The sequence below is a fragment of the Sminthopsis crassicaudata genome, chromosome 2 (genome assembly GCF_048593235.1).
Source record: "Sminthopsis crassicaudata isolate SCR6 chromosome 2, ASM4859323v1, whole genome shotgun sequence".
In the NCBI taxonomy this organism is placed as follows: Eukaryota; Metazoa; Chordata; class Mammalia; order Dasyuromorphia; family Dasyuridae; genus Sminthopsis; species Sminthopsis crassicaudata.
The window spans coordinates 488,759,933-488,786,567 of record NC_133618.1 but is presented as its reverse complement, the minus strand read 5'-3'; the positions used below and the strand labels follow the sequence as shown (position 1 = coordinate 488,786,567).

Genomic DNA, 26,635 nt, shown 5'->3' with positions numbered 1-26,635 from the left:
ATATATAAAATAGTGATAATGTATACCCCTACCTCGCTTTTGTGCTTCTTCGTCACTATCACTTTCTTCTGATGAAGATGAAGAGGAGGAGGAAGAGGAAGAGGAAGAAGAGGATGAAGAAGTTGCTGAAGAACAAGATGAAGATGATGAAGAACTAGATCCTGATCGAGAGTGAGAACAAGAAGAAGAAGAGGAGGAGGAGGAAGATGATGATCTAGAAGAACAAGATGATCTATCAGAATCAGAATCTGAATCAGAGCTGGATTCAGATCCCCTTTTAGGCATTCGCTGTTTCTTGGAAGCTGGGTTTGGGGTTAGGGGCTCTGTCCTGGCTGCAACCATGCGCCTATCTGTTTCAACCTTCCCAGTAGGCTTCTGATCTCCAGTTGTTTGTGGCAAAACACCATTCTTTGGGCTTAAAGGTTCAGATTTTATTCCTGTTCTAATTTCGTCAGAAGATACAGATTCTTCTTCAGAAGACTGTGGCTCCTCTTTAAGGCTTTCATTTTTAACTTTTGTATCTTCAAGAGCATTCCCTTTAGTATCCAGTAACCTTGGTTGAGAAGCCAGAGGGGAAGTAGAAAGTGCCATTTGATACTGTTGTATAAGTGGGGCAGAAGTCCTTGAATGAGTCCCTTTATTTTGACTATAGCTTCTCTGAGCTGCCATAAATGAAAGTTCAGGATCCCGAAGAATGTGATAGTCTGTCCTGCTAACCCCATGCTTAGCAGCTCCAATAAGCAAATCTCTGTCATGAGTGCCACATTCCCACCAGACTGGCAAATCTGGATTTGGCTGGCAAAGTTTTAAACGATCAAATAATTGTGGATGTCGAAGAGCCTGTTCTCGTACTTTCCTCAAAAGCTCAATACGATACAAAGTCCTAGAAGCACGTTCCTCTGTGATGGGTTGGATAAAAATACTTGGGTCCACCAATTCTACATTAAGACAAATCAGACACTTTCAAAATAGGGCATTACACACTAAAAATAAATAACTGATTATAAACTAAAATGAAATTTCAATATACCTTCCTATTAGTTTCTTCATCTTTAGAAAAAGATTACCTCCCTGAGCTATATTCATTGGGTTAATGTGAAAATCAAATGGGTAATATCCATAAAATCATTTTACAGCATTCTAATACTAAATTTCCTGAAGTCAATCCCATTATCCCAATCCCAGTAACAAATATTTTAAATAAATAGGAAAGTATGGATTTTTAAGAGTAGTACTAAAATATAGAAATAATCAGAAATGAATATTACAAATATAATTAAAGCATAAATAATTTTGTGGTTTTGGACAAAAATGTAACATTACTTAAGATATTTATCATTTTAGATATGTAGAGAAAGATTTTACAAACCTTCTTTGGAAGGAAGGCGGCAAACTCTCCTGCACATGGACATAAAAGCATATAAGTACTTTTCCAAACTATCATCAGTTTTCTTGTGCAGCCTAGCCATGGCTCTAAATTTTGTCCAGTCAAATTGTCCTCTGTCAGGATCAAATACCACTCCAAAAGTAGACACAACTCTATAAAAGTCAGCTTCCTCTCTTCTTGTCCATCTATTTTTTCATTAAGTTGAAAAAAAGAACAACACATATTTAAGCAACTAGAACAAAAATTTATGTAACCTGAATTTAGATTATATTACTCAGAATTTCATCATATGAAGAATTTTTGAAACTTAGTGATTTAACCCATGGCAATATCATTACAAATATAAATTTTAATTACTGATTTGTTCATTCATTTACTCAAATTTTCATTGAATTGTCTATTTTGAATAAGTCAACAAATATCTGAGTACCTATTATGCACAAAATAATGTGCTAAGCTTTGTGAATAACACAAAACTATAAAAGTTATAGTTCTTAGCCTCAAGAGACTTGCAATGTGGTAATGATTATGATATATGCTGTCACATGTCTATGATAAAAAGCAATATGGAATATACATATACATATATATATCACATGAATTATATAACATTGATAAAGAATTCAGATGGCAGGGGATTTTTTTTAAAGCTGGCTTATCAGAGAAGATATAGTGGAATAAGTGTTAGAGGACAGTAGGATTTTGAAAGAGGAAAATTTGGGGTATCTAGGGGCAGGAAAAGAAAGAGGAAGCCTAAAATTAAAAATATATATAAGCCAAAAACAAGGAGGTATCATTCATGCTGGGTATTATTAGTTGATGCATGCTGAACAGGAGAGAAGATTAAAAAGGTAATTTGGAGCCAGAATACTAGGTTTAAAATTATAGATTTTATTTTGTAGCAAATGAGGAATCATATACGTAATTTTCTTTCTTTCTTTTCCTGACGCAATTGGGGTTAAGTGACTTGCCCAGGGTCACACACCTAGGAAGTATTAAGTGTCTGAGGACAAACTTGAACTTAGGTCCCCCTGACTTCAGGGCTGGCACTCTATCTACTGTACCATCTAGCTGTCCCACATAAATAATTTTTTGAGCAAGAGATGAAACAATTGGGAGGGGAGAAGGGCAGAAGGATATAGTAGCAAATTCACTAGTTATGAGTTTATAACAATTTAGATAACAGGTAGCCAAAACATGACTGTGGATGGTAGTAGTGGAAATAGAAAGGAAAATATTGTTTCCAGGCACTGAAAAACTAGGAAGTAGGAGAGATGCTTCCTTTTTTCAAGGATCTTTAGTCTAATTGTTTGTTTATTTGTTTGTTTGTTTATTTGATTTTTTTGCTGAGGCAGTTGGGGTTAAGTGACTTGCCCAGAGTCACACACAGATAGGTAGTGTTAAGTGTCTGAGTCCAGATTTAAACTCAGATCCTATTGACTTCAGGGCTGGTTGTCTATCCACTGTGCCACCCAGCTGCCCCTAGTCTAACTGTAAATATAAGACATATACATATGAAAAGTAAAACTAATGCAGGATAGTACATAAAGTATCAAATTAATGTAGAGAAATGGAACACAGGAATTCAGAAGAGGTAATGAGTACTATAGTCTAGAGATGTTTGGGAGTTACTTTGCATGATGTGAGTATGAGCTGCACAGTATAGGATGGTTAAAATTTTGCTAGATGAAGAGTAAGTTAGTAAAGGGCATCTTAGATGGTAGAAATAACATGAGCAAAGTATAGGCTCTGGAATGATTGGGATGGAGGGTCCATGTTTGAGAAAAGTGGGAGATAATATTGAGAAAGCATTCTGAGTAAGGATTGTAAAAATTTTTGAAGACAGGCCTAATTATCTTGGACTTCAGGGGCTCCTAATGACTTGTAAGATATAAAGGCTTTCAACCAGAAAAAAAGATTAGGAGGATTAATTTGGATGTACTATTATGGAGAGAATGGAGGAATATACATCAACATATGTCTGAACACTGGTTTCTGAAAATAATTACTGTAATTTAGGAATCTTAAGAAAAAAATTCTAGAAATCTAATAATTTCTTGTGAAGCAAATAAAGTTACAGGAAAGGAATTTATTTCCCTCAACAAGATGTAATAATCAGACCAAATCATTGCCAACTTCTGCCTTTCCTTTCCAGAGGCTAAAATATTTTAGATGAATAAACAATCCTTTCTTCTTACAATTCAAACGATGTTTTGTTACTTTTTTTCCCATTTTTCTACATTGCTAGTCACTGTTTTCACAAATTTGGGGGGGAAGGACTGGAGGGAACTAGAGACAGAAAGTTAATTGTATGTAAACCAAAGACAGAGAGAGTAATTAGTTTATCTTTCATACTTGTAATGTAATGAAAATTCCTGAACCCTTTGTGGATTACCTACAAGTATTTGGATGTTGCGATTACGGTTAAATCATTTTTTGAAAAGCCTATTTGGTTATTCCAGATGGACTATATATAAATTAAAATTTCCTAATTTACTGTCCTCAATTCCATGCAGAAATTAAAAAGTTTTTTGGGATAGAAAACAGTCAATTCTACAAAGCTTGATTTTGTTATACAGAATGAATAATTATTGGATCTCAAATCCCATAGTCTGCTTTGAATTTTCAGCTTCAAGCCTAACAAAAAAAAAAAATAAAATATATATATATATATATACATACACACACACACATATGGAGACTACAGAGTTTTGTTAAGAAGCTATTATAAGAAATAAATTAAGGGCAGCTAGGTGGCGCAGTGGATAGAGCACCAGCCCTGAATTCAGGAGGACCCGAGTTCAAATATGATCTCAGAGACTTAACACTTCCTAGCTGTGTGACCCTGGGCAAGTCACTTAACCCCAGCTTTGGGGGAGGAGGGGGAATCAATTATAAGATAATAAATGGTTTAAAATAGAAGGCAATGAAAATGAAAAGAGATGAATGTGAATGACAATATGGAATTGATAGGATTTGGTCAATCATAAGACATGATGGTTAAACAAAGGTTTTGAGACTTGGTGACTGAATTATGAAATAAAGAATTATGAAAGTTAAGGAAAGGAACCAGGTGATGTTTGGAGCAAAAAGAACAAGGATTAAGGAAAGATTATTGGTATCTTTTAAAAATAAAGTTTCAGTACAGTGGTGAGGACAGAAGTTGATTGAAAGTCAGAAATTTATGGATAATAAAGAGATGGAAATAAGTGGGTGTGTAAAATACAATTTGGGTATTTGGTCATGGAGGGAAGTCAGATATATGTGAAGAATCACAAAATCTGATAGCAAATAGCATCATTTATCCTTCAGATGTGTAGTAGTACTTTTGTTGAAATTCAAATTTCAATTTTCATTAGATTTTTACTTTATAAACTGAATTCAGTTTCATTGAGATTACCAGTTCTGTGTTGGTAAGAGAAATTTAATATAGGTTTCAAGTATTTATATTTAAACTTTAGCTCATGACACAACTTTTTGTTGGATATATTTAATTTCCCCCAAATTCTTTTTCTTTTAGAGTCCTTTAATTTTTTTTTTTTTGCTCATTAAGAAGCAACCCTCAAAATTTAATCATATCTTTGTACTTTCTAAAATGAATTTATACACTGCTATGTTAAATATTAACATAGATGTTCTCATCATACCTCTGCTGTCTTTCAATTTTGGCTGCTATTTTAGGGTTAAGAGCAGTTTCTTCATAAGGTGGCTGCATCACGTTGGCCTGTACTGAGAATGCTGGCTGGATTTGTTGGGCTTGTCTATTTTTACTAGTCCGTTGATATGCAGTTATGAGGCGGCGCAAGCGTGTGGTTAAAGCAGACTGAGTAGGCCAATAAATCTTGTCTCCTTCCATCATTTGGCCATCTGAATTATAAAAATTATAAAACACAAAATAAATGATGGTAATAATTAGTGTAATACTAGAATATAAGGCAGCAATAGTTTAGTAAACTTTAATCAATAAGTCAAAGAAAAGGCAATTGTTTTGTACTACTCAAGTTCAAAATCACTAATTTTCAAATTGTGGCAAATTCCATTTCATAAACAGAGATCCACATTCATTACAATGAAATTCAATAAGGCATCCAAATCATCTCATCACTGTGGAATTACAGTATTTGACTATATTCAAAGAAAAGTAGGCAAGTAGCTAGTTTTGCACTTTTGTATAAAATATGTAAACATGTAGAGATATATAAACATATTTCTTTACTTGGATATAATTTCAACAATGTAGGGATTACTTGATGTGGAAACTCTTTCCACTGATACAGTTCAGCAACTTATCTGTAACTTTTAGTTTACAGCTGAATTTTAGCTTCTAAACTGCTTGGGTACTCAGAGATTAGGTAATTTTTCATGGTCACAAAGCTAGTTTGTGTCAATGGCAAGACATAAACTCAAGTCAAAGCAACTTCAAACATCGTCTTCCCTTTATTCATTATGCTATACCTTTAATGACATACTGAAATATCTATTCTAATAATATTCTAATATTTTATTCTAATAATATTCTAATATTCTCTGATCCACAGAGGAACAAAAAGATAATATAATATTTAAAAGTTTTCAAAACATTTAACATGCAATCTCATTTAGTCCTTACAAAAGCACCAGAAATTAGGTGTTGAATCCCTTTTTATGGACTGAGAAAACTGAGCCTTAGGATCATATAGCTAGAAAATGCCTGAGGCAGGGAGGATTCAAATTTAGATCTTCCTGATTCCAGGTCCAATATTCTATTCACACCTAATTGCTTCCATATCTTTAGCCCTCAGGTATATAATATTATTGTTATTGTTTTTCTATTTCCAACTTAAACAACAACAACAAAAAAAAACCCCATGAAAAACTGAAACACATTAAAACCTTCTCTTACAGGTTTATCTCAATAAATTAAAACAGGAACCAGTTGTAATACCTTTTTAGCTAATTAACATCAATGTTTTTAAAAACCATTTGCTTGGGAGGCACCATATGATAATGTGATGTCATTGATCAGAAAAATGTATAACAATAAAATAATAGGCCAATAATGTTGTGTGAATGAGGAACAAATAAAGTATATCATGAGTGCTTCATCAGGTATCTATGCAATATCAAGAGTTTTAGAAGGGGAGTCTTTCAAGAACACTTTTTGCAGGACAATGGAAAGTAATGGACAAAGAACAAAGGAATAAGGAATAGGTAGACTCTAATGGGTTGCAATCTTTACCACAGAAGAGAAATATCCACATCTATTACATCCAAGATGCACTAAAGTATTCTCATATAAACTTTAAGGCTCTAAATATAAAATACAACAAATAACTTACTTTTCAAGAGCAAAATATTCTACTATTATAAATCAAAATGTAATTATACAAGTCAATGAAGAATATTGGCATTGTTGATCTATGGATGGAAATGGGGCTCTGATTATTAGTCAGTCACTAGGTGACTGATAGGGAACTGTGATTCAGTAAGCATGTATACAAGAAGACTTCCTTCTGACCAGCTGTCTGAAGATTTTATTTCCCATTCCCCATTCTTTGTAGCAGTAAACTGGGCCATGGCAATGTCTCAAAAAGGTACTGTAGAAACTGAGTGATGAAGCATGGGACTTAAATATGAAGACTAGAGAACAAAATTGATTTGGTGTTAGAAATAACAAAATCTTAAATGTAGGTTTGATTAAAAAAATTATGAAATAAGTTAAGCTCTCAATACTATGAAAATATTTAATGCAGTGATCAATAACAATATTTAAAATTCCATTAATCTGCCAATAAGATCTCTACATTCAGTGAAAGATATGGAATATAAAATAAAAAAAGACTCAAAGAATTATAGATTTCAGAATTAGAAGCCTTCTAGCTTGACACAAGCTGAATAAGAAGATCATTTGAGATAATATTTGTAACTGTTTCGCACTATGCCTGACGCATAGTAAGCACTATACAGGTATATAAGTAAGTACAGGCATATAAATGTTTATTCCCTTTTCCTTCCCTTCTCCTACTTTACAAAATATTGCCAGTTCTGCACTAAGAGCACCTTTAAGACTTCCCATTAAATGTTAAAGCAATTATCATATACCATACCTGTCTCTCCTTCAAAGTGCCTCCCCCCAATTTTTTTTTTCATGCTAAATGTTCCCAAACCCTTTATCAAATCAACCATCCTTGTAACTCTTCAATTTACTACTTTTTTCTTAAAATATGGTGGCTAAAGTGAAATGAGCAGAACCAGGAGATCACTGTACATAACAACAAAATTATACAAATATCAATTTTGATGGATTTGGCTCTTTTCAACAATTAGATGATTAAGGCCAGTTCCAATAATCTTGTGATGAAGAGAGCCATCTACACGCAAAGAGAAGACTGTGGAAATTGAGTGTGGATTGCAACATAGCATTTTCACTTTTTGTTGTTTGCTTGCATTTTATTTTTTCTCATTAAAAAAAATTTTTTGATCTAATTTTTCTTGTGTAGCATGATAATTATATAAATATGCATGTATATATTGGATTTAACACACACACACATATATTAACATGTTTAAAACATATTGGATTATCTGCCATTTAGGGGAGGGAGTGGGGGAAAGAGAGGGAAAAATTTGGAACACAAGATTTTGCAAGGGATCAGTGTTGAAAAATTAGCAAATGCATATGTTTTGAAAATAAAAAGGTGTAATAAAAAGAATTAAAAAAAATAAAATATGGTTGCTAAAACCTAACCTCTGACCAGGACAGCTGAATAAAGCTAAAGAGATGCAAAGTTTATTTCATCAATGAATGCAACAACTCTAAATAAAACTCTACTCTAATATGACTTATGCCTTTCAAAATGCTGTTAAAGGGATACAGAAGTTATCAGCTGGTTCAACAATTACAAGCTGGTTTATGGTTTATCAATCAAATAACCTGATATTAAGAATTCACACACACACACAAAATCATCAAATAAGTAATGTATTTTACCTCCATCTGCTATTACAAGGTCCCCTGGTGATGAAATATCATCCTTTAAAAAAATAAAAAAAAAACTTAAGTTAGGGGCATCAGATGGTGAAAAATTATAGCAGGTCAGAACAATCAAGGACACATCAAAAAAGAAAAGATAATATTTTTTAAAATTGAAAGCTCTTTGCTTTGTTAACTTAGAAAGAACAAAATTTCACTTTTCCTTTTCTTTCTTTCTCCCCCCCCCCCCTGAGGCCGGGGTTAAGTGACTTGCCCAGGGTCACACAGCTAGGAAGTATTAAGTGTCTGACATCATATTTGAACTCAGGTCCTCCTGAATTCAGGGTTGGTGCTCTATCCACTTCGCCACCTAGCTGCCCCCTATTTTCCTTTTCTTAAACCTCCTACTAACTAGCTTTTCTGAGTGAGAGCATGTATTTCCATCTTTTTAATTATTTCAATTTAGATTACTCCCAAATCTTTTTCCTCAGGGCTTGAAGTTATATCTGTGTTTTAGATCTGTATTTCAATCTTCCATAAACCATTTCCACTTGTATACATTACTATTAACTTAAATTCAGCACATCTAAAACTAAACTTATCAGCTAACTAACAGAAATCACATTCATTAGGTGGAATTTTCAAAAAATAATGAAAAAAAAATCTGGAAGTCTTAAATATGTACTTTTACTAGAGATAAAGTCAATAACTAATGAAGACTAACTTTAAAACAATTGTTTATCAGTGTTTTGGACTTTTAGTCAAAACAGACATTTGAAAAAGAAATCTGTGATTCCTGAAAAAAGTGCAGAAGTAGCTTTAAGTTCTCACAATCTACACCAGTGAAATATAAGCTTTATTGGATCTGATAAAGCTGAGAAGTCATCAGTATGGGTCCAATGACAAATTAATTGTCTGACACCTAAGTACCACCTTAATGAAGTCAAGAGAGTATCATTATTAATAAAATGATAACTTTTGATGATTTAAAAAAAATTTGTACCCACAGCAATTCCCAAAGATAATCTAGTAAGGCATAAAGTAGGGTTGCAATTTGCTTGTATAGACTCAGTACCCACACTAAAGAAATCTCAAAATCTCCAAGTACTGAAGAATGAAAAGGAATCATCCTTATAACTTTGTCTACAATTATGTTTGTATATTTGATACTAGTCATAAATGATGGTTACCCATTACTATGCAAAAGTGAATACAATGACAAATAAATCTGAAGCTGTTTTTATGTTATTTATATAATTTGTAATTGACTAATATGCCCCAGCTTTAAATTAAGCAAATATGTGCTACAATGATCTTGCCTATCTATTTTGAAATAGAAGTGTTATATAAAATGGAAACCTATAGAATTACATGCAAAAGAAGCCATACATTAAATAGAAATGGAAACCAAGATAGTTATAATCAATGATTTTAAATATGTTATAAAACATACCTCCAAGTCATCTTTGAATAAAGCTGGAGCTGGTTTATATTCTGGATCTTCCACATCCCTGTTAATATACCAATATACATTGCAATTATTTCCATGCATTTATCACTTTGATAAGACAAATGGTAAAAGTCTAGATGAAAGAGTTATTTGGTTCATTTTCTGTAACAGAAATAGATCCCATAACTAGAAAAGGCAAAAGATAGGAAATTTGAAATCATCTTCAACTAAAATAGATTTAAAATGCTACAATAGTGAGGAAGACACTTAAAAGAAAAAAAGGTTGGCTCAGATCACCACCTATTCCTTCAGACAGTAGTTTTCAAACTTTATGCTATAAACTCTCTCCTTCCTTTTGAAAAAATTGATTTTTCCCCAATAAAAAGATCAAAACAAATGATTTTCTTACTAGCATTTTAATAAAATCAATAATGTTAAACAATTTCATGAAACAGAAACATCTTAAACATAAAATAACATTCTTAAATTCATTAGAAATCCTTTAAAGTTCATATTTATAATATAAAAATAATTATCACCATCATAATGCAATAAATGGGCCCATTTTTTAATCAAGACAAAATTTCAAAACATAGATAATATTGAAATTTGTATTTGTTTTTCAGCCACTAATAATTTGCATTACTTTGGTAAACCAGGGAATTCCTTTATTCAGCCACAGTTAAAATATAGGAAGACTGGTTAGGTTCAAAATTTTGCTTCAACACACTAACAAAAAGCAAAATCTATTCAATATTCTTGTTCAAATGGAAAAAAAGATTAAACGTATCTAAGGCCTGGAAATTGAATTTCTCATCTATTTGTATTTATGAACATCTAGGTCTTTAACATAAAATAAGATCTAATTTTGTAGACTGATGAAGTGATAAATAAATAGGTCTTTAATTTTTTACATATAATTTGCAAAGCAAGTATTTTTTACACTGAGAAACATCAAAAATATTACTTTGTAATTTGATTATCTATAGCTGTAACTTCTTCATAAATGTAATTATCTTATTTTTATGAATCATAGTATAATGTGAAAAATCTTACCATTAATCAATAAGAGAGCTACAGCTTTAAAAAAAAAAAAAGCAAGTCAAATTAAATGACTCTATTTTTGTTACTTGAATGAATTTACTTAAAATTTATTGCTAAGACTAAGAAAAATGGCAATTTCCAAGTATATCTCTGTACACTTTGGTGCATGAAATTGCTGTGCGTTTCTATAATATAGAAGTATCCTATGTTTTGCATCTATATTGTAAGCAATATTGCAAAGAAAAGCTACTTTTTAATGTATTCACATAAAGGTGATTAGTAACAACTTGAAAAACTGTACTTAGCTTCATCTTCATATTTCCACTATTACAAATGATTGTGAAACATGAATTGTCCTAATTATATAAGGAAGTCACATTCTAAATTAGTATTTGGAATACTGTGTTTTCTCCTGGAAGCCAAGGAGTTTCATGAGTAGAGGGGTTGAAATAAATCTTCCTACTTATCAATTTTAATTAATTAATTAATTAAAAAAAATTCAGCAATGCAACTGCAAATTTCTGATGAAGCACTGCAAGAAACAGATTTGCAAAGTAATAAACCTTTCCTAATACCGGTCTTGTTAACATACCATTTATATGTAATTAAATGCAAGCATTTAATTATATTTCTTGTTCAACTATATGCAATGCAGAGCAGCAAGATTTTTTGTTTCCCAAGTGATTTTTTTTGGGGGGGAGGGAATGTACAGAATCACACAGCCAGTGTTTAGGTATCTGAGGCTGGATTTGAACATGGATTCTCCTGACTCCAGGGCTATTGCTCTATGCACTATGCTTTAGAGCTATCTCTTCCTAGCCGACCTGAGAGGTCTCCAAATTGAACCATTCAAAGCTGTTTTTCCAAATAATTTCACCAAACATCCTTTAAACTTTTTCAGTAGCAGATGTTTGTAGTCTCATAGTCCTATTCTTCCTTCCTTTTTCTTATATACTTGCCATGTTATAGTACTTCTCTTATGGTCTCAAACTACTTGTTCATTTAAAGAATGTGTATAAGTCACATTTACTTGTTTACCACACATGACTGTTATATTTGCTTCATCACTGTAGCACAGTGTCTTCTGAATGATGGAAGATAACAATTACAATTACTCAAACATAATTAAAGGAAATTATGGTTAAAAACATTTTATATAATCATTTCTTTTAATCCTAACAAGAATCCAATGAGGTAGATAGTGGAGTTCTCAATTATACAAATAAAGAAAACAAAGCTCAAAGTTTAAGTAACCTACCTGAGATTTTATATCTAGTAAGAAGTCTACTCAGGTCTACCAATTGTGAATTCAATAATTTTTTTCTTTTCTTCTTCTTCTTTTTTTTTTTTTTTTAAAACTTTGCTCACTTAAAAAGTAAATGAAGACATCCTTTGCTTTAAAAACAGCTAGATAAATGTTTTAAGGGTTTCAGTTCTTTATTGTTCATTATTTAATATCACCACTTCAAATTTATATAATATTGCTAAACAGATCATAGAGAAATATAGATTCTGCTTTTTAAAAAAGTTTACAGCTGGTACAATTAAGAATTGCACATACCCATCCATGTAATCATTTGCTCTTTGTTCTGCAGCAACTGCTTTCTCGTCAGGTTTTCCTACTCGATCCAAGAAACACAGTGCTGGGTCTGCTCTGATTGTGTTGTACTTTTCATAACCTGAAAATATCAATGCTTATATTATTGTTATTTTTCTTTATTAAAGATACAGTAAACCAAAATGGTTTATTGAATCTGATTATTACAAACTCCCTGAGAGTAGAGACCATAGTGTTTTAATCTTTGTATATCAAGTATATTTCAGAGCAGTTTGTACACAGATAATCAATTAATGCTGAATTGAATAAAAAGATATAGCGGTTTTAATGGTCTGTAAATTCAATGAGTTGACAGTGTGATGAGAAAGCCAAAAAACTTAATGTTATTCTACACTGCAATGTAAGATAAAAGTGATCAAAATGAGGGAGACAATGGTCTTAACTCCATTTTGTCCTGGTCAGAATATATTTTGAGGTATAATGATCAATTATGGATGCCACATTTTAGGAAGGATATTTGGGTGGGTGGGGAGCTGAGCCAAGATGGCAGAGGGTAGGCGTAGGTAGGACTTTTCTTGAATTCCCTCCAAATCAACACCAGATCAAGCCTCTGAATAGATTTTGGAGTGACAGAACTCACAAATATTTGAAGTACAACAAATTTCCAGCAGAAGACATCTTGGAGGGACTTTAGGAAAGGTCTGTCTCAATTGGCCAGGTGAAAGACAAGGCCCAGCACAGGGAAGTCCATAGAAGAGAGTCCCCTTATGGAAAATCTAGTGGGAGGTTTTTAGTTTACAATAGCATTAGCTACACTGTCCTGGTTCAGAAGCCAATATATCAGCAGAGTAGCTGACTCAATTACATAAGTCAAATAGTGAGCCCTTGAACCCCAGCATAACAAACAAGACTTGGTTCACCCACCCAGCACAGGAAGGAAGGCAGCATCACTGGCCCCGGAGCAGCATAAAACCTCCGTGGCCTTGTAGAGGAAGCTCGAGACAATCAAGTTCCCCTTTGACCTAGGACAGACCTCAACTTTTAGAAAATGAGCAAAAAAGCAAAAGGAGTTCTAATCATAGATAGCTATTATGGAGACAAAGAACAGACTTCAAACCCTGAAGACATTAAAGGCAAAATGCCTTCAGCTGAAGCCTTAAAGGGTGATAGGAGTTGGTCTTCAAAGCAAAAGGCTCTTTTGGAAGAATTAAAAAAGGATCTTAAAAGAGAGAGGAAAAATGGGAAGAGAAAATAAGAATTTTGGAAAAGGAAACAAATTTTCTAAAAAAAAAAACCACAAAAATACAATTGGTGAAATGGGAAAAAAAATAAACTGAAGAAAACCACTTCTTAAAAAATAGATTTGGCAAAATGGAAAAAGAAAACAACTCCTTGAAAAATAGAACTGATGAAATGGAAAAAAAAATCCAATGAATTAAACAACTCATTTAAAAGTTCAACTGGCCAAATGCTAAAGAAGGTAAAAAAATTAACTGAAGAAAATAATTCACTAAAAATAGAATTGAACAAATGGAAGTGAATGACTCAATAAGACAACAAGAATCAGTAAAACAAAACCAAAAAAAAAAGAAAAGAAAAAAAAAGTAGAAGAAAATGTAAAATACCTCATTGGAAAAACAACTGACCTGGAAAATAGATACAGGAGAGACAATCTAAAAATTACTGACTACCTGAAAACCATGGGAAAAAAAAAAAAAAAGAGCCTAAATAACATCTTTGAGGAAATCATCAAAGAAAACTGTCCTATTCTCATAGAACCAGAGGACAACATAGTAATAGAAAGAATCTACCAATCACCTCCCGAAAGAGACCACAAAATGGAAACTCCAAGGAATATTGCATTATATCTAGGCAGATAAGTCAGATCTAAATATACAGACCCAATCTTTCCTATGAGAGATATTTCATAACCAATTCCCTACTAAACTTTACAAACAGGATTCAGAGATGACTCAAACTCAACATGTCCTAAATCTAACTCATTAATCTTTTCCCCTATAGCCTCCTTCCTTTCCTATTTCTGTCAAAGACACAAACATCTATCTAGTCTTTCATGTTTATAATCTATTATTCTTGACATTTCATTCTCCTTCATCCCACACATTCCATCAGCTGTCAGATTTTGCTATTTCTATTTCCATTTCTCTTACATCCTGACTCCTTTTTATTTATTTAATTGCCACCTTGGTTTAGGACCTCATTACCACTTGTTTAGATTATTCCAAAGGCCTCTTAACTGGCATTTCAGTCTCAAATCTCTCACCACTTCAATATACCCTACACACTACTGCAAAGCTAATGTTCTTTAAAGGTTTATCTATAAATGTATGTAACTGTCTCCTCAACTCCAGTGGCTTCCTTTCGCATTTAAGATAAAATATAAATTTTTCTGCATAGCTTCTAAAGCCCTTGATCACTTGGCTTGAGCCAATCTTTTCAGCCCTAGTTGGCCATAATTTCCCTTTCCACATCCTATAATCCAGTCAAAGCTGCCTTTTCTGTTCCCATCACATAACAGTGCATTTCATGCCTCTTGCCTTTGCCTGAAATGCACTACCTCCTTGCACTCTCTCTCTCTCCTCATAAAATGCCTCTTCCTTTAAAATTTAGATCAAGTACCATCTACTTCATGAAACTTTTCTTCAATCTCAAACTTCCAGTGCTTTCCTTCCCTCTAAAATTACCTTGTGTTCATTCTATACACAAATATACACATGAGCATAAATGTATGTAAAAATATATATGTATATATATATGAATGCTTCTAACCTTAGCATGTAGAACATAATAAATACTTATTGACTGAGTAAAGATCACGAGGTAGGAATAGGACAAAGCAAAAGTTTAACATAGAGAATAATAAAGGATTGAAGATGATGTTCTAGAAAATATTGAGAGCAAGGAATATTTTGCAATGTCTTGCATAGAATGCAAATGTTTAGCTATGTTCAAAATATAGGCTAGTCCCATTCCTTAAATAGAAGTAAAACAAACAACAACCAACCAACCAACCAAAGAAACAAACAAAAAAACTTGAACACTTCATGCTCTAGATTATCAAGGAGAATGGTGTTTCTTTTAAAAATAAGAAGGTGGGGAGAATAGGCTTAGTACAACAATAAAGAAAAGTATCTGCAAGTGCAGAAGGGATTCTTGATCAGTCAAGAAGTTAAATGGTGAATGGATGTGACACAGAAAAGAAAGTATTAAAACAGACCATAAGAGTCTACCCCCCAAAAATGCTGCTGTTCCCTCTCAGGAAACAAGTGCTTCAATATGACAAATTTGGAAATATATTTAAAAGAATTACACATATTTAACATATAACAAATTGCTTGCTCTATTGGGGAAGGAAGAGGTAAAGGAGGAAAGGAGAAATGTGGAATACAAAGTTTGATAAAAATGAATGTCAACATCTTTATTTGGAATTTAGATTTGGAAAAATAAAATACCACTAAAATGTGGAGAGGGAGAAGGAAATAAGCACATGCTCTGCAAGGAACAATTCTATAGATCCTCATATAGGCAGGCTGAAATAGCAAGAGTCAAAGGAAGAAAAGATAAATATGGTTACTGATGATTCTACTGAGGGAAGACTAAAGCAGGTATCTGTCTTATTCATGAGAACTGAAGAGAGATTTCCAATTGTCCTAGCCTGATAAAAATTTTCTTGATTATTGCTACTCAAGGCAATTTGAGAAGTGATCAAAAAAGTTTTGTTTAAGGATTAAGTCTTGGGCAAGAAATTGACAATTTTAAGAGACCAGGTGGTGTTTTCATCATTGTTGCTGACCAGAGAGAAGCACTTAGGAAATGAAAGTAGATATATACTTCTTAGATTGGCTAAGATGAGAGGAAAAGATAATAATGAATGTTGGAAAGGATGTGGGAAAACTGGGACACTAATATATTTTTGATGGAGTTGTGAACTGAACTAACCATTCTGGAGAGCAATTTGCAACAATGCCCAAAAGGCTATCAAATTGTGCATACCCGTCGGCTCAACAGTATTTCTACTGGGCTGTATTCCAAAGAGATTATAAAGGAGGAAAAGGGACCCACATGTGCAAAAACGTTTGTGACAATCCTTTTTGTAGTGGCAAGGAACTGGAAACTCAGTGAATGCCCATCAGTTGGAGAATGGCTGAATAAGTTATGGTATATGAATGTTATGGAATATTATTGTTATATAAGAAACAATCAGCAGGATGATTTCAGAGAGACTTGGAAAGTTTAAATTAAAGTTTAATGTTCTGTCCAGTCCAGAATTTATGATCCTGTAAACTAGAATTCTTAAAGCAAAGATGCAAACTTAAAGTGAAGTATTACTGAGATTTGAAATTAATATAGCCCTAGAATATATATAGCCCTAGAAATATATATCTGATTCAAAAGGAACAGGACAAAAAAACAAAAACAAACACGTCACCACACAGTTCCAAAACCTTCCATCACTGAAAGTTTTTGTCTCGGGGCAGCTAGGTGGCGCAGTGGATAGAACACCAGCCTTGAATTAGGAGGACCCGAGTTCAAATCCGATGTTAGATATTTAACACTTCCTAGCTGTGTGACCCTGGGCAAGTCACTTAACCCCAGCAAGGGGGGGGGGGAGTAGTTTTGTCTCCCTTATGTCTCGAAAATATAGATTCCCTTGACATTTAAAGTCCTGACATTTACAATCTGACTCCAGCCTGCCTTCTCAGTTTATTTTACGTAATTATTCTTTTTGAATTCTATGTTTCAGCTACATTTTCTTATTTGCTATTTCCTAAACTAAAGGAATTAAACTAAACCATTCTAGTCCCAATTTCCATGCCTTTGCATTATGCTCTCTGGCTCACTTTTGCCTCTTGGCATCTTTGGTTTCCTTTCAGCTTCAGCTCATCTACTAACTCACAAGTAGAGCCTTTCCTAATTCTTAGTATTTTTGTTTCTGACTTCAAATAATTACAAATATACTTCGGTTTACACATCTTAACTGTCTCTCCTCATTATCCTCCCTCTGCGAATAAAAGTAAAATCCTTGAAAGTTGGAGATGCTTTCTGTTTTTTTTTTTTTTTTTTTTTTAATTCACTGTACCTAGTGAAACAGTGAAAATTCTTGCTGGGTTCAATCCAATAAGAATTTATTGACCATTGACTATATGCCATAAACTTGGCTAGGCCTGGGAGCTTCAAAGACAAAAATGATAACTATCCTTGTTCCCAAGGAAGTTCCATTCTAATGGAAGACTCTACCCTCTCAGTGACTTGGATCTCTAGAAGGGTGCTAGGGAGCAAGGGGTGAAGCTCAGTGGAAGCAGAGAAAGAAGACATGAATTATTACTGACACACATCCTAAGCAGGATATAAAGGCAGGATTCAGTGGCAACTGGGAGGTTTATTCTTCCATTACCTGGATGTTTGCTAGAGAATTTCTTCTTTGCCAAAAGCAAAGTAGCCAATAATTTCCTGAATTATCTTAGTGATCTAATATTAAAAGTTAGAGTATATAATAAAAGGAATAATGGTGTTTAGCTTGGGCAACACATTTTCAGAAGGATAATAAGTTGGAGCCCTCCATGATCAGGGAATCTGGAAAAGTCAAGGACTTCAATATTATCTTACAAGAGAATTAATTGAAAAGACTGAGAATCTCTAGGGAAGATTCTTTAGCATGAAAAAGAAAAGACTATGGAGAAATATAACTATATTAAAATTTGTATAGGGCTGTTATATTGAATTTGGCCTACTTTATCTAGATTCAGCGGGTAGACTGGGTAAAAGCTACAAATACACAAATTTAGGTTTGATGTAAGGAAAATCTTCCTAGAAATTACAGCTATTTAAAAATGGAATAAATTGCTTCATAAAGTAGTATAATCCTCCTTGTTAGAAGCTATTGAGCAATGGCTCAATGACTACTTTATGGGTTTATTGTAGAATAGATTCTCATTCAAGTCAGAGTTGGCTAAGATGGCTTAAGGTCCCTTACATCTAAGATCCTGTGATTTTATGAATTTTATATCATGGAACACAATTAAAATTCAAAAGAAATTCTTAAATGTAAGTATTTTAATGGGACAACTATACAGTGCAATGGATAAAATACGGGCCTGGAGTCAGAAAGATTCATCTTCTTGAATTCAAATCTGGCCTCAGGCACTTACTACCTCTGTGACCCTGGGCAAATCATTGAACCCTGTTTGCTTCAGTTACTCATCTGAAAAAGGAGCTGAAGAAGGAAGTGGCAATCCACTCCATTATCTTTGCAAGAAAATCCCAAGTGGAGTTATGAAGAGCAAGTCATGACTGAAATGAAAGAACAACAAAATTCAGATAGATGGGGACAAAAAGACAAACAATCCCTAATCTCAAATAACTTAATAAGGCAGATAACTTAATAAGACAAAGATAAGAATATCCATACTAAAAATTAGAATATAAGAAGGGGAGAAGTATGGAGTGCTATGAGATTTAAGAGGGGTGAAATAATTTGCTGCTGAGATGGATCAGGAAAGACTTAATGGAAAACATCTGAGTTCATTCTAGAAGGTGTTCTTGGTGCTCAAGAAATGGAGCTGAAGAGAAGGAAACTTAGGTATTAAGGATAAATAAAGTACAAATGTAAAAACAGAACAGCATAACTTGGAATATACATCACATGATGAGAAATGAATTCTAAGACTGGAAAGGTTGGGATCAAGTTGTGAGCAGCTTTGAGTGGCAGTCTATTTAGTAGGTAGAGGAGAAGCACATAATTAGGAAGATAATTTTGAAAGGAAAGGTAAGTATATACCCAAAGACATGTAACTCATTACAATATTCTGCAGAAGGATAATAATAAAAATAGAAGTAATAATTTGTGTTTATGTAATGCTTTGAAAATGACAAACTATATTGGTGGAAGTGAGGAAAAAAGGGAAACAAATCAAGAGATGGAGAAGAATCAATAAAACTTAAAATCTGATTGGATGTGAGGGATGAGAGAGAGGCTGAAGTTTTAAACCTGGAGACCTTGGAGAATGAGGGTACCATTTAAGGAAACGGGGAACAGTTCAAGCTTAAGCCTTTAGATTTTACAAAGTTCTTTCCTCACACTGTTATGAGATATGGCGTATAAGTATTATTACTTCTATTTTGCATATGAGAAAAATGAAGCTCAGGGCTGTAACTTTTCCTAGACCATACAATTATGAATTTATAGAGAGGGAAATTGAACATAGGTCTCCTGACTTCAATCCAAAGTTCTTTCAATGTTTTTACAATACAGATTGTACCATACAGGTAAAGAGACCAGATTTTGCTTGAAAACAGTTACATTCTGTTTTATATATATGCTGATTTTAAAAAAGGAAATGTGAGACTATACGCCAAGTGAGGGATAAGGCTGAGAATATGTAAATGACTCAGTGATTTGCATGGAAGTTAATTAAAGCTAGCAGAGAGGATGAGATTACGGTACAGTGAAAAGGGATACAAATTTAATAAAAGGCTATATCCCTGATCTTGCCCAATATAGATTCCTAAAGCTTTAGAAATATGGCTGTTTTTCAATCTGAAATGTTCATGCTTTTGTAGAAGTGACATAGAAGTTTTTATAGAAATCATTTTAATCAAACACAAATTATAAACCCATAAACTCTTAAAGTTCTATTAAATGTATATACATCAATTAAGCAGAACTCTACCATAAACCAGTCACAAAATTTTGTGTATTTAGGACATCTATAGGAGAAAGGCAACACCTAAAGCCTAGAGCCCAACAGGTTCCCCAGGAGATGAGGAGAAGAACATAAGAGTGGAGGAGAAAGTTTTATGTATTTGAATGTAAGACTAATAAATTGGTTGAGGAGCAAAGTTTGTTCACTGTTTTCTATAAGTACCTCTAACTACATAGCTATAATCAATAAAATGCACTAAATGAGCTAAGTTATATTAAGGACTGTTTGTATTTCATCATATAGAGAAAATACCCACACCACTTTGCCCTTTTACTTACCATGTTTAAAAACTCCAATAAGGAGAGATTTATCTGCATCAAGATCCCACCACTCAGCAGGGACTTCAGAATGGTCTGGCTCAGGGACCCAAACATCAATGTCACTAAAATATAATTATCAACAGAGTAATACACTTTATTACAAGTCAGAGGAAAAAGTAGCAACTAGAGGGTAATTAGAGTTAGCACTATTATAAGATTTTGACTAGTAAAAAAAGTAATTCCCGATAAAGTATTTTTTCAATAGTGATCTAAAATGGTGATGTCCTTAAGCCATATTTGTTGTGTGATTTCAATGTTTTTTGATTTGTGTATTTATTTTTCAATCTATCACTATTCACAAGCATAACATATATCCGGAAAGCAATAATAATAGGTAACTCTTATGTAGTGTTTTAATGTGTGCAAAGCTCTTTATATATATATATATATATGTATGTATATATATATATATATATATATATATATATATATATATATATATATATATATATATGAATAGGTAGGTTATCAGGCCCATTTTATAAATGAGGAAACTGGGGAAGATAGAGGTTAAATGGTTTGCCAAGGGCTCCCATTTGTAAGAATCAAATGCAGAATTGGATTTAGGTCTTCCTGACTGAGTCCCAGCACTCTATCTATCCATTGTGTCATCTAGATGCTTCATTTAACATAATATAAAAGTATCCCTTCTTCTTGATCCAAAAAGTACAAATGTCTTTGTATAAGAAAACTTATGGTAAAGTAAATTTATCTTAAGTGAATCTGATCTCACTTCCAAACATAACAGGGACATGCTCCTCTGGAAAACAGAAAACAGAAAAGCAGAAGAGACCTTTGAAATTATCTAGTCCAGGGGTTCTCAAACTATGGCCTGTGGGCCAGATGCGGCCCCTTAGGACATTTATGCAGCCCCCTGAGGATGTTTATGCGGCCTGCTGGTTTATGGCAAATGGGCTGAGAGGCGGAGACAGAGTGTGAGTTTTTGTTTTTACTATAGTCCGGCCCTCCAACAGTCTGAGGGACAGTGAACTGGCCCCCTATTTAAAAAGTTTGAGGACCACTGATCTAGTCCAATGTCTTAATTTAATAGACAAGGAGACTGAGGCTCAGTTTTTAAGTGACTTGGTTCAAAGGCTACACAATTAAGATGAATTAATCATTGGATAGAATAAAGACTAAAGCTAAGAAAGCAGCAAAACTTAAAAAACATGCAAAGGGAATTTTATTCCATTTAATTCAGCAAATATTTAGTTTCTACTATATATACAGCACTGAGATAGGGGGATACATGGTAGGATCATGTTTTCCCAATGTTGATTAACAAAGGGAATCCTGTTGATGAGATAGAAAAAGAGAAAGAGATATGTAAACCACAGTTTGTATATAAGGGAAGGTCATATTCTGGGTGTTCTCTTATGGGAGATAATAAGCTTATATGATTGTACCTATCTTAATCAATAACAATCAAATAATTTGCTATGCAACTGATGACATTATGGTCTATTTTTATATTAACCCAACTTTTGTTGAAACCTGCCTATTGCTCCATATCCTAAAAGGCAAAATAATAAAAAAAATTCTGTAAATATGGTGAAATTTGCTTATTAAGACTAATTTGTGATTTAACAGAATCTAAATTTATGTAATACATGTCAGTAAGAGACACTTATTTTTATGTCATCTTCTAATGTCAAAAACCGAAAAGCTTCAAAAATCACAGCTATCCACATAAATGAAAAATATAAATTGATTCATTTAATTCACCTTGCTTCAACTCCATCAAACACTTTCTGGAATTCATTACCAATGACTTCTTGTTTCAAATAATACAGCATCCTCACACGAAGCAAAACCCTAAAAACAAAAAGTATAGAAATATCAAGACTATCTAGCTTCCCATTAGATATATTTCTAAGAACTTCTATTGTAATTAAAAGAACAGTGATCTGTGTAAAAATTAAGGATGCCTCTGAGCCTTTCACTATAAAGTTAAGAATAAAATAACTAGTAATAACTGTTTTTAATTAAATGACTCTCTATACCATATCATATCACTAGGATGTTGAGGCATATAATCGCTTTATCTTTAAGATTATAAAGCAATTTAGGAGTACTTAATATATGCTCTTGTTAAAAGATGAGGAAGCAGAAATATATAGACGTATATGACTTGCCTGATAACACTTGTTAAGTTGAGAAAAGAACCTTTGATTCAAGCCCTACATATTCACTAAGTCATGTTGCTTCTTCAATATGGAATATTAATTTATGGAATATTTCATTTGTGAAGACAGAAAAAGTAGATTTTCAAAAAAATGTGTTTAAAATAGAATGCTACCTACTTATTACAATGATGTTTTATGTGTTTTTTATAGCCTTCATCTTGTAGCAGATGCTCAGGATTATACTTTCGAAGCCATTCTGCTTTATGGATATCAAATGTGCTTGCTTGAGTTTTCACTTTCTTCCCTTTTCTGCCCCTGGGGACAGGAGCTGACAGACCTACAAAAAATGAGGAAAAAATGTGGAGTGAATAATAGTTTATAGAAATGTTATAATATGTAAATTTTGTTTCAACTGCTTTTTAAAATAAAACTTACAAAATCATTTCATAACTCTTAATACTAATACTTTGTCAAACTTCTAATCATTTTATTTGAAGACAAAAGCATTTTGCCTTATTTATATAATCAATTATTTACAATAACATGTAGACTGGAAGATGAATAATAATTCTCAAAATATATAGAAATTGAAGCACAGAGATGCTAAGATCACAGTGGTTAAATGGTATATAAAAAAGACTTCAGTAACTATATTTTTTTGGGGGGGCATTAAACCATATGTAGAAGAATTCTATTTTTAAAACTGGTTTGGTTTTAGTTCGTCATATTAAAAAGGCATTATTTTTACCTAGATGATTTTGCAATTCTCTTGTTTGCCCATCCTCCGTAGGGGTAATGAGATCCCATATAAAACCCTTAATCTTCTCATCTCCTCGGTAGTGAACAAGGCAATATGCTAAAAGGGCTCGGCAAATGATCTCCACATCTTGTTCATTTAGTTGTCTTTTAAACCGACCATGAGCTAGAATCTCTCTCCATCGACCCCACCTAGTTCAAAAGTTAATATATTATTAAAATATAATTTAAAAAACAAATTGAAATGGCCCTAAACACTATAAGCAAATAATTACAAACATAAATAAATAATTATAATTATAAACAAATGCAAATATTTATTCACGGTATTAAAATTTAGTTACAATGTGCCAGAAAAAATTTTTCTCCTCTTGACATGAGTTTATGACATAATTTCTTTTACCATTTAAAACTGTGAATAATACATTTTCTACTGAATAAATATCAGGGCCAACCTGAATTAGATAGCTGTACTTTATGGATATATCGTGTATATACTCAAATAATATTAAGGATATTCACTATTCAGATATTAATACTTTAAGCACAGATGCTTAAACAAATTTTATTGACTGCATCCAAAATAAAGTATACTAGTACAAATATATAATAACCATCGGAATAAAAAATAATATTTTACCCATAAACTAATAGGTTTTTCTCCACTCGAAAGCATTCTGTCCTTCCATAGCCATTGGAACGGTCACATGGTCTCCGGAGTTTGGGCTTATCATCTCCTTCACTTTCAACTTCAGACAATTCAGCCAATTCATCTTTCGTGGCACTAAAGGGTCTTGTTTGTTTTCTAATCCTTGGAGTATCAATAACTAAGCTGTTCTATAAAATTAAACAGATATTATTTGAGGTTCTCTTTATTTTTTCCTACTCTAGAAAATTTTACATGTAATTTGTCAACAATAGTTTTTATACAAATGTTTAAATTTTAGAGATTCCTGAATTATTCATAGTGGATATTAATTATTTTGGACCAAAGTAGTGCTTACCCAGTACCTATAAGCTAGATAAAGCTCAAATAGATTCATATGAAACAGTATGAAAAATGGATGGCAATCTTTAAGTCTCATAAGTTCAATTTTATCCTCCTCCTCTCACTCCCCCCCCCCCATCTTTCCTGATGTTAATAATAAAACCAAGGAGGAAAAAGGGGTAAAAACAAAACAAAACAAAACAAAACTTCTCTAGGCTAATTTTATTTCTCCTTTCATACTTGCTTGCAGTTTCATTAATGGAAGGTTTCAACAGCAGCATGGAGAACTATCTCCAAGACAACAGTAATGAGACAAGTAAGAATAGCTTCTGAATGAGATGAAAGTTTTGAGCAAATGAAAGATGGCCTGGAAGCCAGGAAAATTAGAAGTCAAGTTCTGCTTTTGACACATATAGATTGTGTAATTCTGGGCAAGTCACTTAATATTTTGATGCTGACCAGAGAGTTTCCAAACCTAAGAAGAACTTCCTATGGTAATAAAAATGAATTTCTAAAATGAATATCACACTTTACATTATCCCAGAAAATACAATGCCAATATCCAGCAGAAGCAGAATCTAAACTTACAAGCAATCATTCTGAAGCCATTATTTTACTTTAGTATTTCAAGTTTAAAAGGAAAAAATATTGGTGTGGATAGTTTCTTCACTACAAAATTAGACTGAAATTCCTCTAGACCTGAATTACACAGAACTTTCACATTTCCCTCTTCCCACTCCATCCCTTTTCTTTGTTTTGGCTAATATGGTTACCACCCTAATTCAAGTGCTAATCATGTCACTTGTGATAGCACCCTAATTGGCTTTCTCCTCTTCAACCAATATATAGGTACCAAAATTATCTTCCTTTAAAACATGTCTGAAATGTCTCTAGTTCAAAACCTTCAGGAGTCTATTGCCTTTTTATTCTTATTTCATATTACTTCCCCATATTCCAACACATAATAGTTCTTTCCCCCCACACTTTACATTCTTTCTCTCTCTTCTGCTTCCAATGCACTTTCTCTTCCCCCAATTCCCAGAATTCTTATCTTTTCTCAAGACATAGATCAGGTACCCACCTCTTTTGTGAAGTGTTCCTTGGTACTCCCAGTTGTTAGTGCTTTCCCCCCTTTATATCAGTGATAAATATAACACCCTGTATATTAAGGGTTTTAACTGAGGGGTCTTTATGAGATATTGTCCTGCCTCCTTGCTCTTCCAAAAATTAATATCCCAAAACATTTCTGATATGCCACACTTAACTAACTTATTTCTTGGATAGCATATTTATTAATAATGAAAGTCTTAACAGCTTACTTTATACTTTGCTAGTACAACCCTTGAGAAGTTAGGATTATTTTTACACTACTGTGAGGTATTAAGTTAGAACTTAATCTCCATAATATTTGTACAAACTCTTCATAATATTTATGCAAAAATTCATTGAAATAACAAAAAAAAATCATCTCAAGGCACTGTCCTCTAAAAAGATGAACATTTTAGATGAAAGGGAATACTTACTCTGCCACTGATGGCATCTATATCAATTTCTGCTTTCTTTGCCCATTTCTGCCAGAAGTTGGGATCATCTAAGGAAATATCAGTCCGGTTTCCAGAAGCTACAAAACTCGCCTGAAATACATAATAGTCCTTAACTATTAAATTCTGACAAGAAACTTTTACAAGATATATTTTAACCAAAATTCTCCTCAGGTTTATTTTGCACAGCCAAGTCCAACACTATTTACTTTCTTGATTCTGAAATGAATTTCTAATTAAATGACGGAAGATACATACATATCAGTTATCTGTTAGACATTTTAAAATGTACATTTCTTTGTACTGAATACATCTCAGGGGATTTTATTTCATATCGAACTTTTCATATTGAATTCTCATTGTTATATTTCACTTAAGTCTTAGCAGTTCTTAGTTAATGATCATTTGAGTTGAATGATTTGGGACTACTTAACATGAAGAGCCACCATGAACGCTAACACTGTAGTTCAAATAAAACAATCAAAATTTAAAAACATTTTGCTGTCTGGTCACTAACATAAAACCATTAATTTCTCTTCTTCTGCTGCTAGATATAAGATTGTCAGATGAAACAGTAATTTCTCAAGATAAACTCAATTTTGCAATTTAAATTAAATGGATTTTATGTAAATTCATTTATGATGACATGTATACCATGAGAGGATCAATTAATTTATTTTTTATTTAAGCAAGTTTAAGCCTTTTAACCTAATCCAGGGCATTATCTTATTAACGGACATACATATTAATTTTTAAAAATTCAAGAAATTCTCTAGGATTGTAACAATG

At 32.9% G+C, this 26,635-nt stretch overlaps 1 protein-coding gene across 18 annotated transcripts in view; it reads right to left on the bottom strand.

The window, feature by feature from the left end:
* CHD9 (chromodomain helicase DNA binding protein 9) overlaps positions 1–26,635 on the bottom strand; it is a 241,857-nt gene that overhangs the window by 24,130 nt on the left and 191,092 nt on the right. For 17 of the 18 annotated variants that reach the window (XM_074293386.1, XM_074293394.1, XM_074293384.1 and 14 more), the window contains 12 exons: positions 25,829–25,939; positions 23,958–24,154; positions 23,310–23,509; positions 22,739–22,898; positions 22,161–22,250; positions 20,394–20,497; positions 12,395–12,512; positions 9,793–9,850; positions 8,358–8,400; positions 5,035–5,254; positions 1,370–1,572; positions 33–938 (listed from right to left, as the gene is read on the bottom strand). In XM_074293386.1, coding sequence (XP_074149487.1) covers positions 33–938; positions 1,370–1,572; positions 5,035–5,254; positions 8,358–8,400; positions 9,793–9,850; positions 12,395–12,512; positions 20,394–20,497; positions 22,161–22,250; positions 22,739–22,898; positions 23,310–23,509; positions 23,958–24,154; positions 25,829–25,939 — 2,410 coding nt within the window. The remainder of the gene's footprint in view (positions 1–32; positions 939–1,369; positions 1,573–5,034; positions 5,255–8,357; positions 8,401–9,792; positions 9,851–12,394; positions 12,513–20,393; positions 20,498–22,160; positions 22,251–22,738; positions 22,899–23,309; positions 23,510–23,957; positions 24,155–25,828; positions 25,940–26,635) is intronic. The other variant, XM_074293398.1, reaches the window with a different exon arrangement.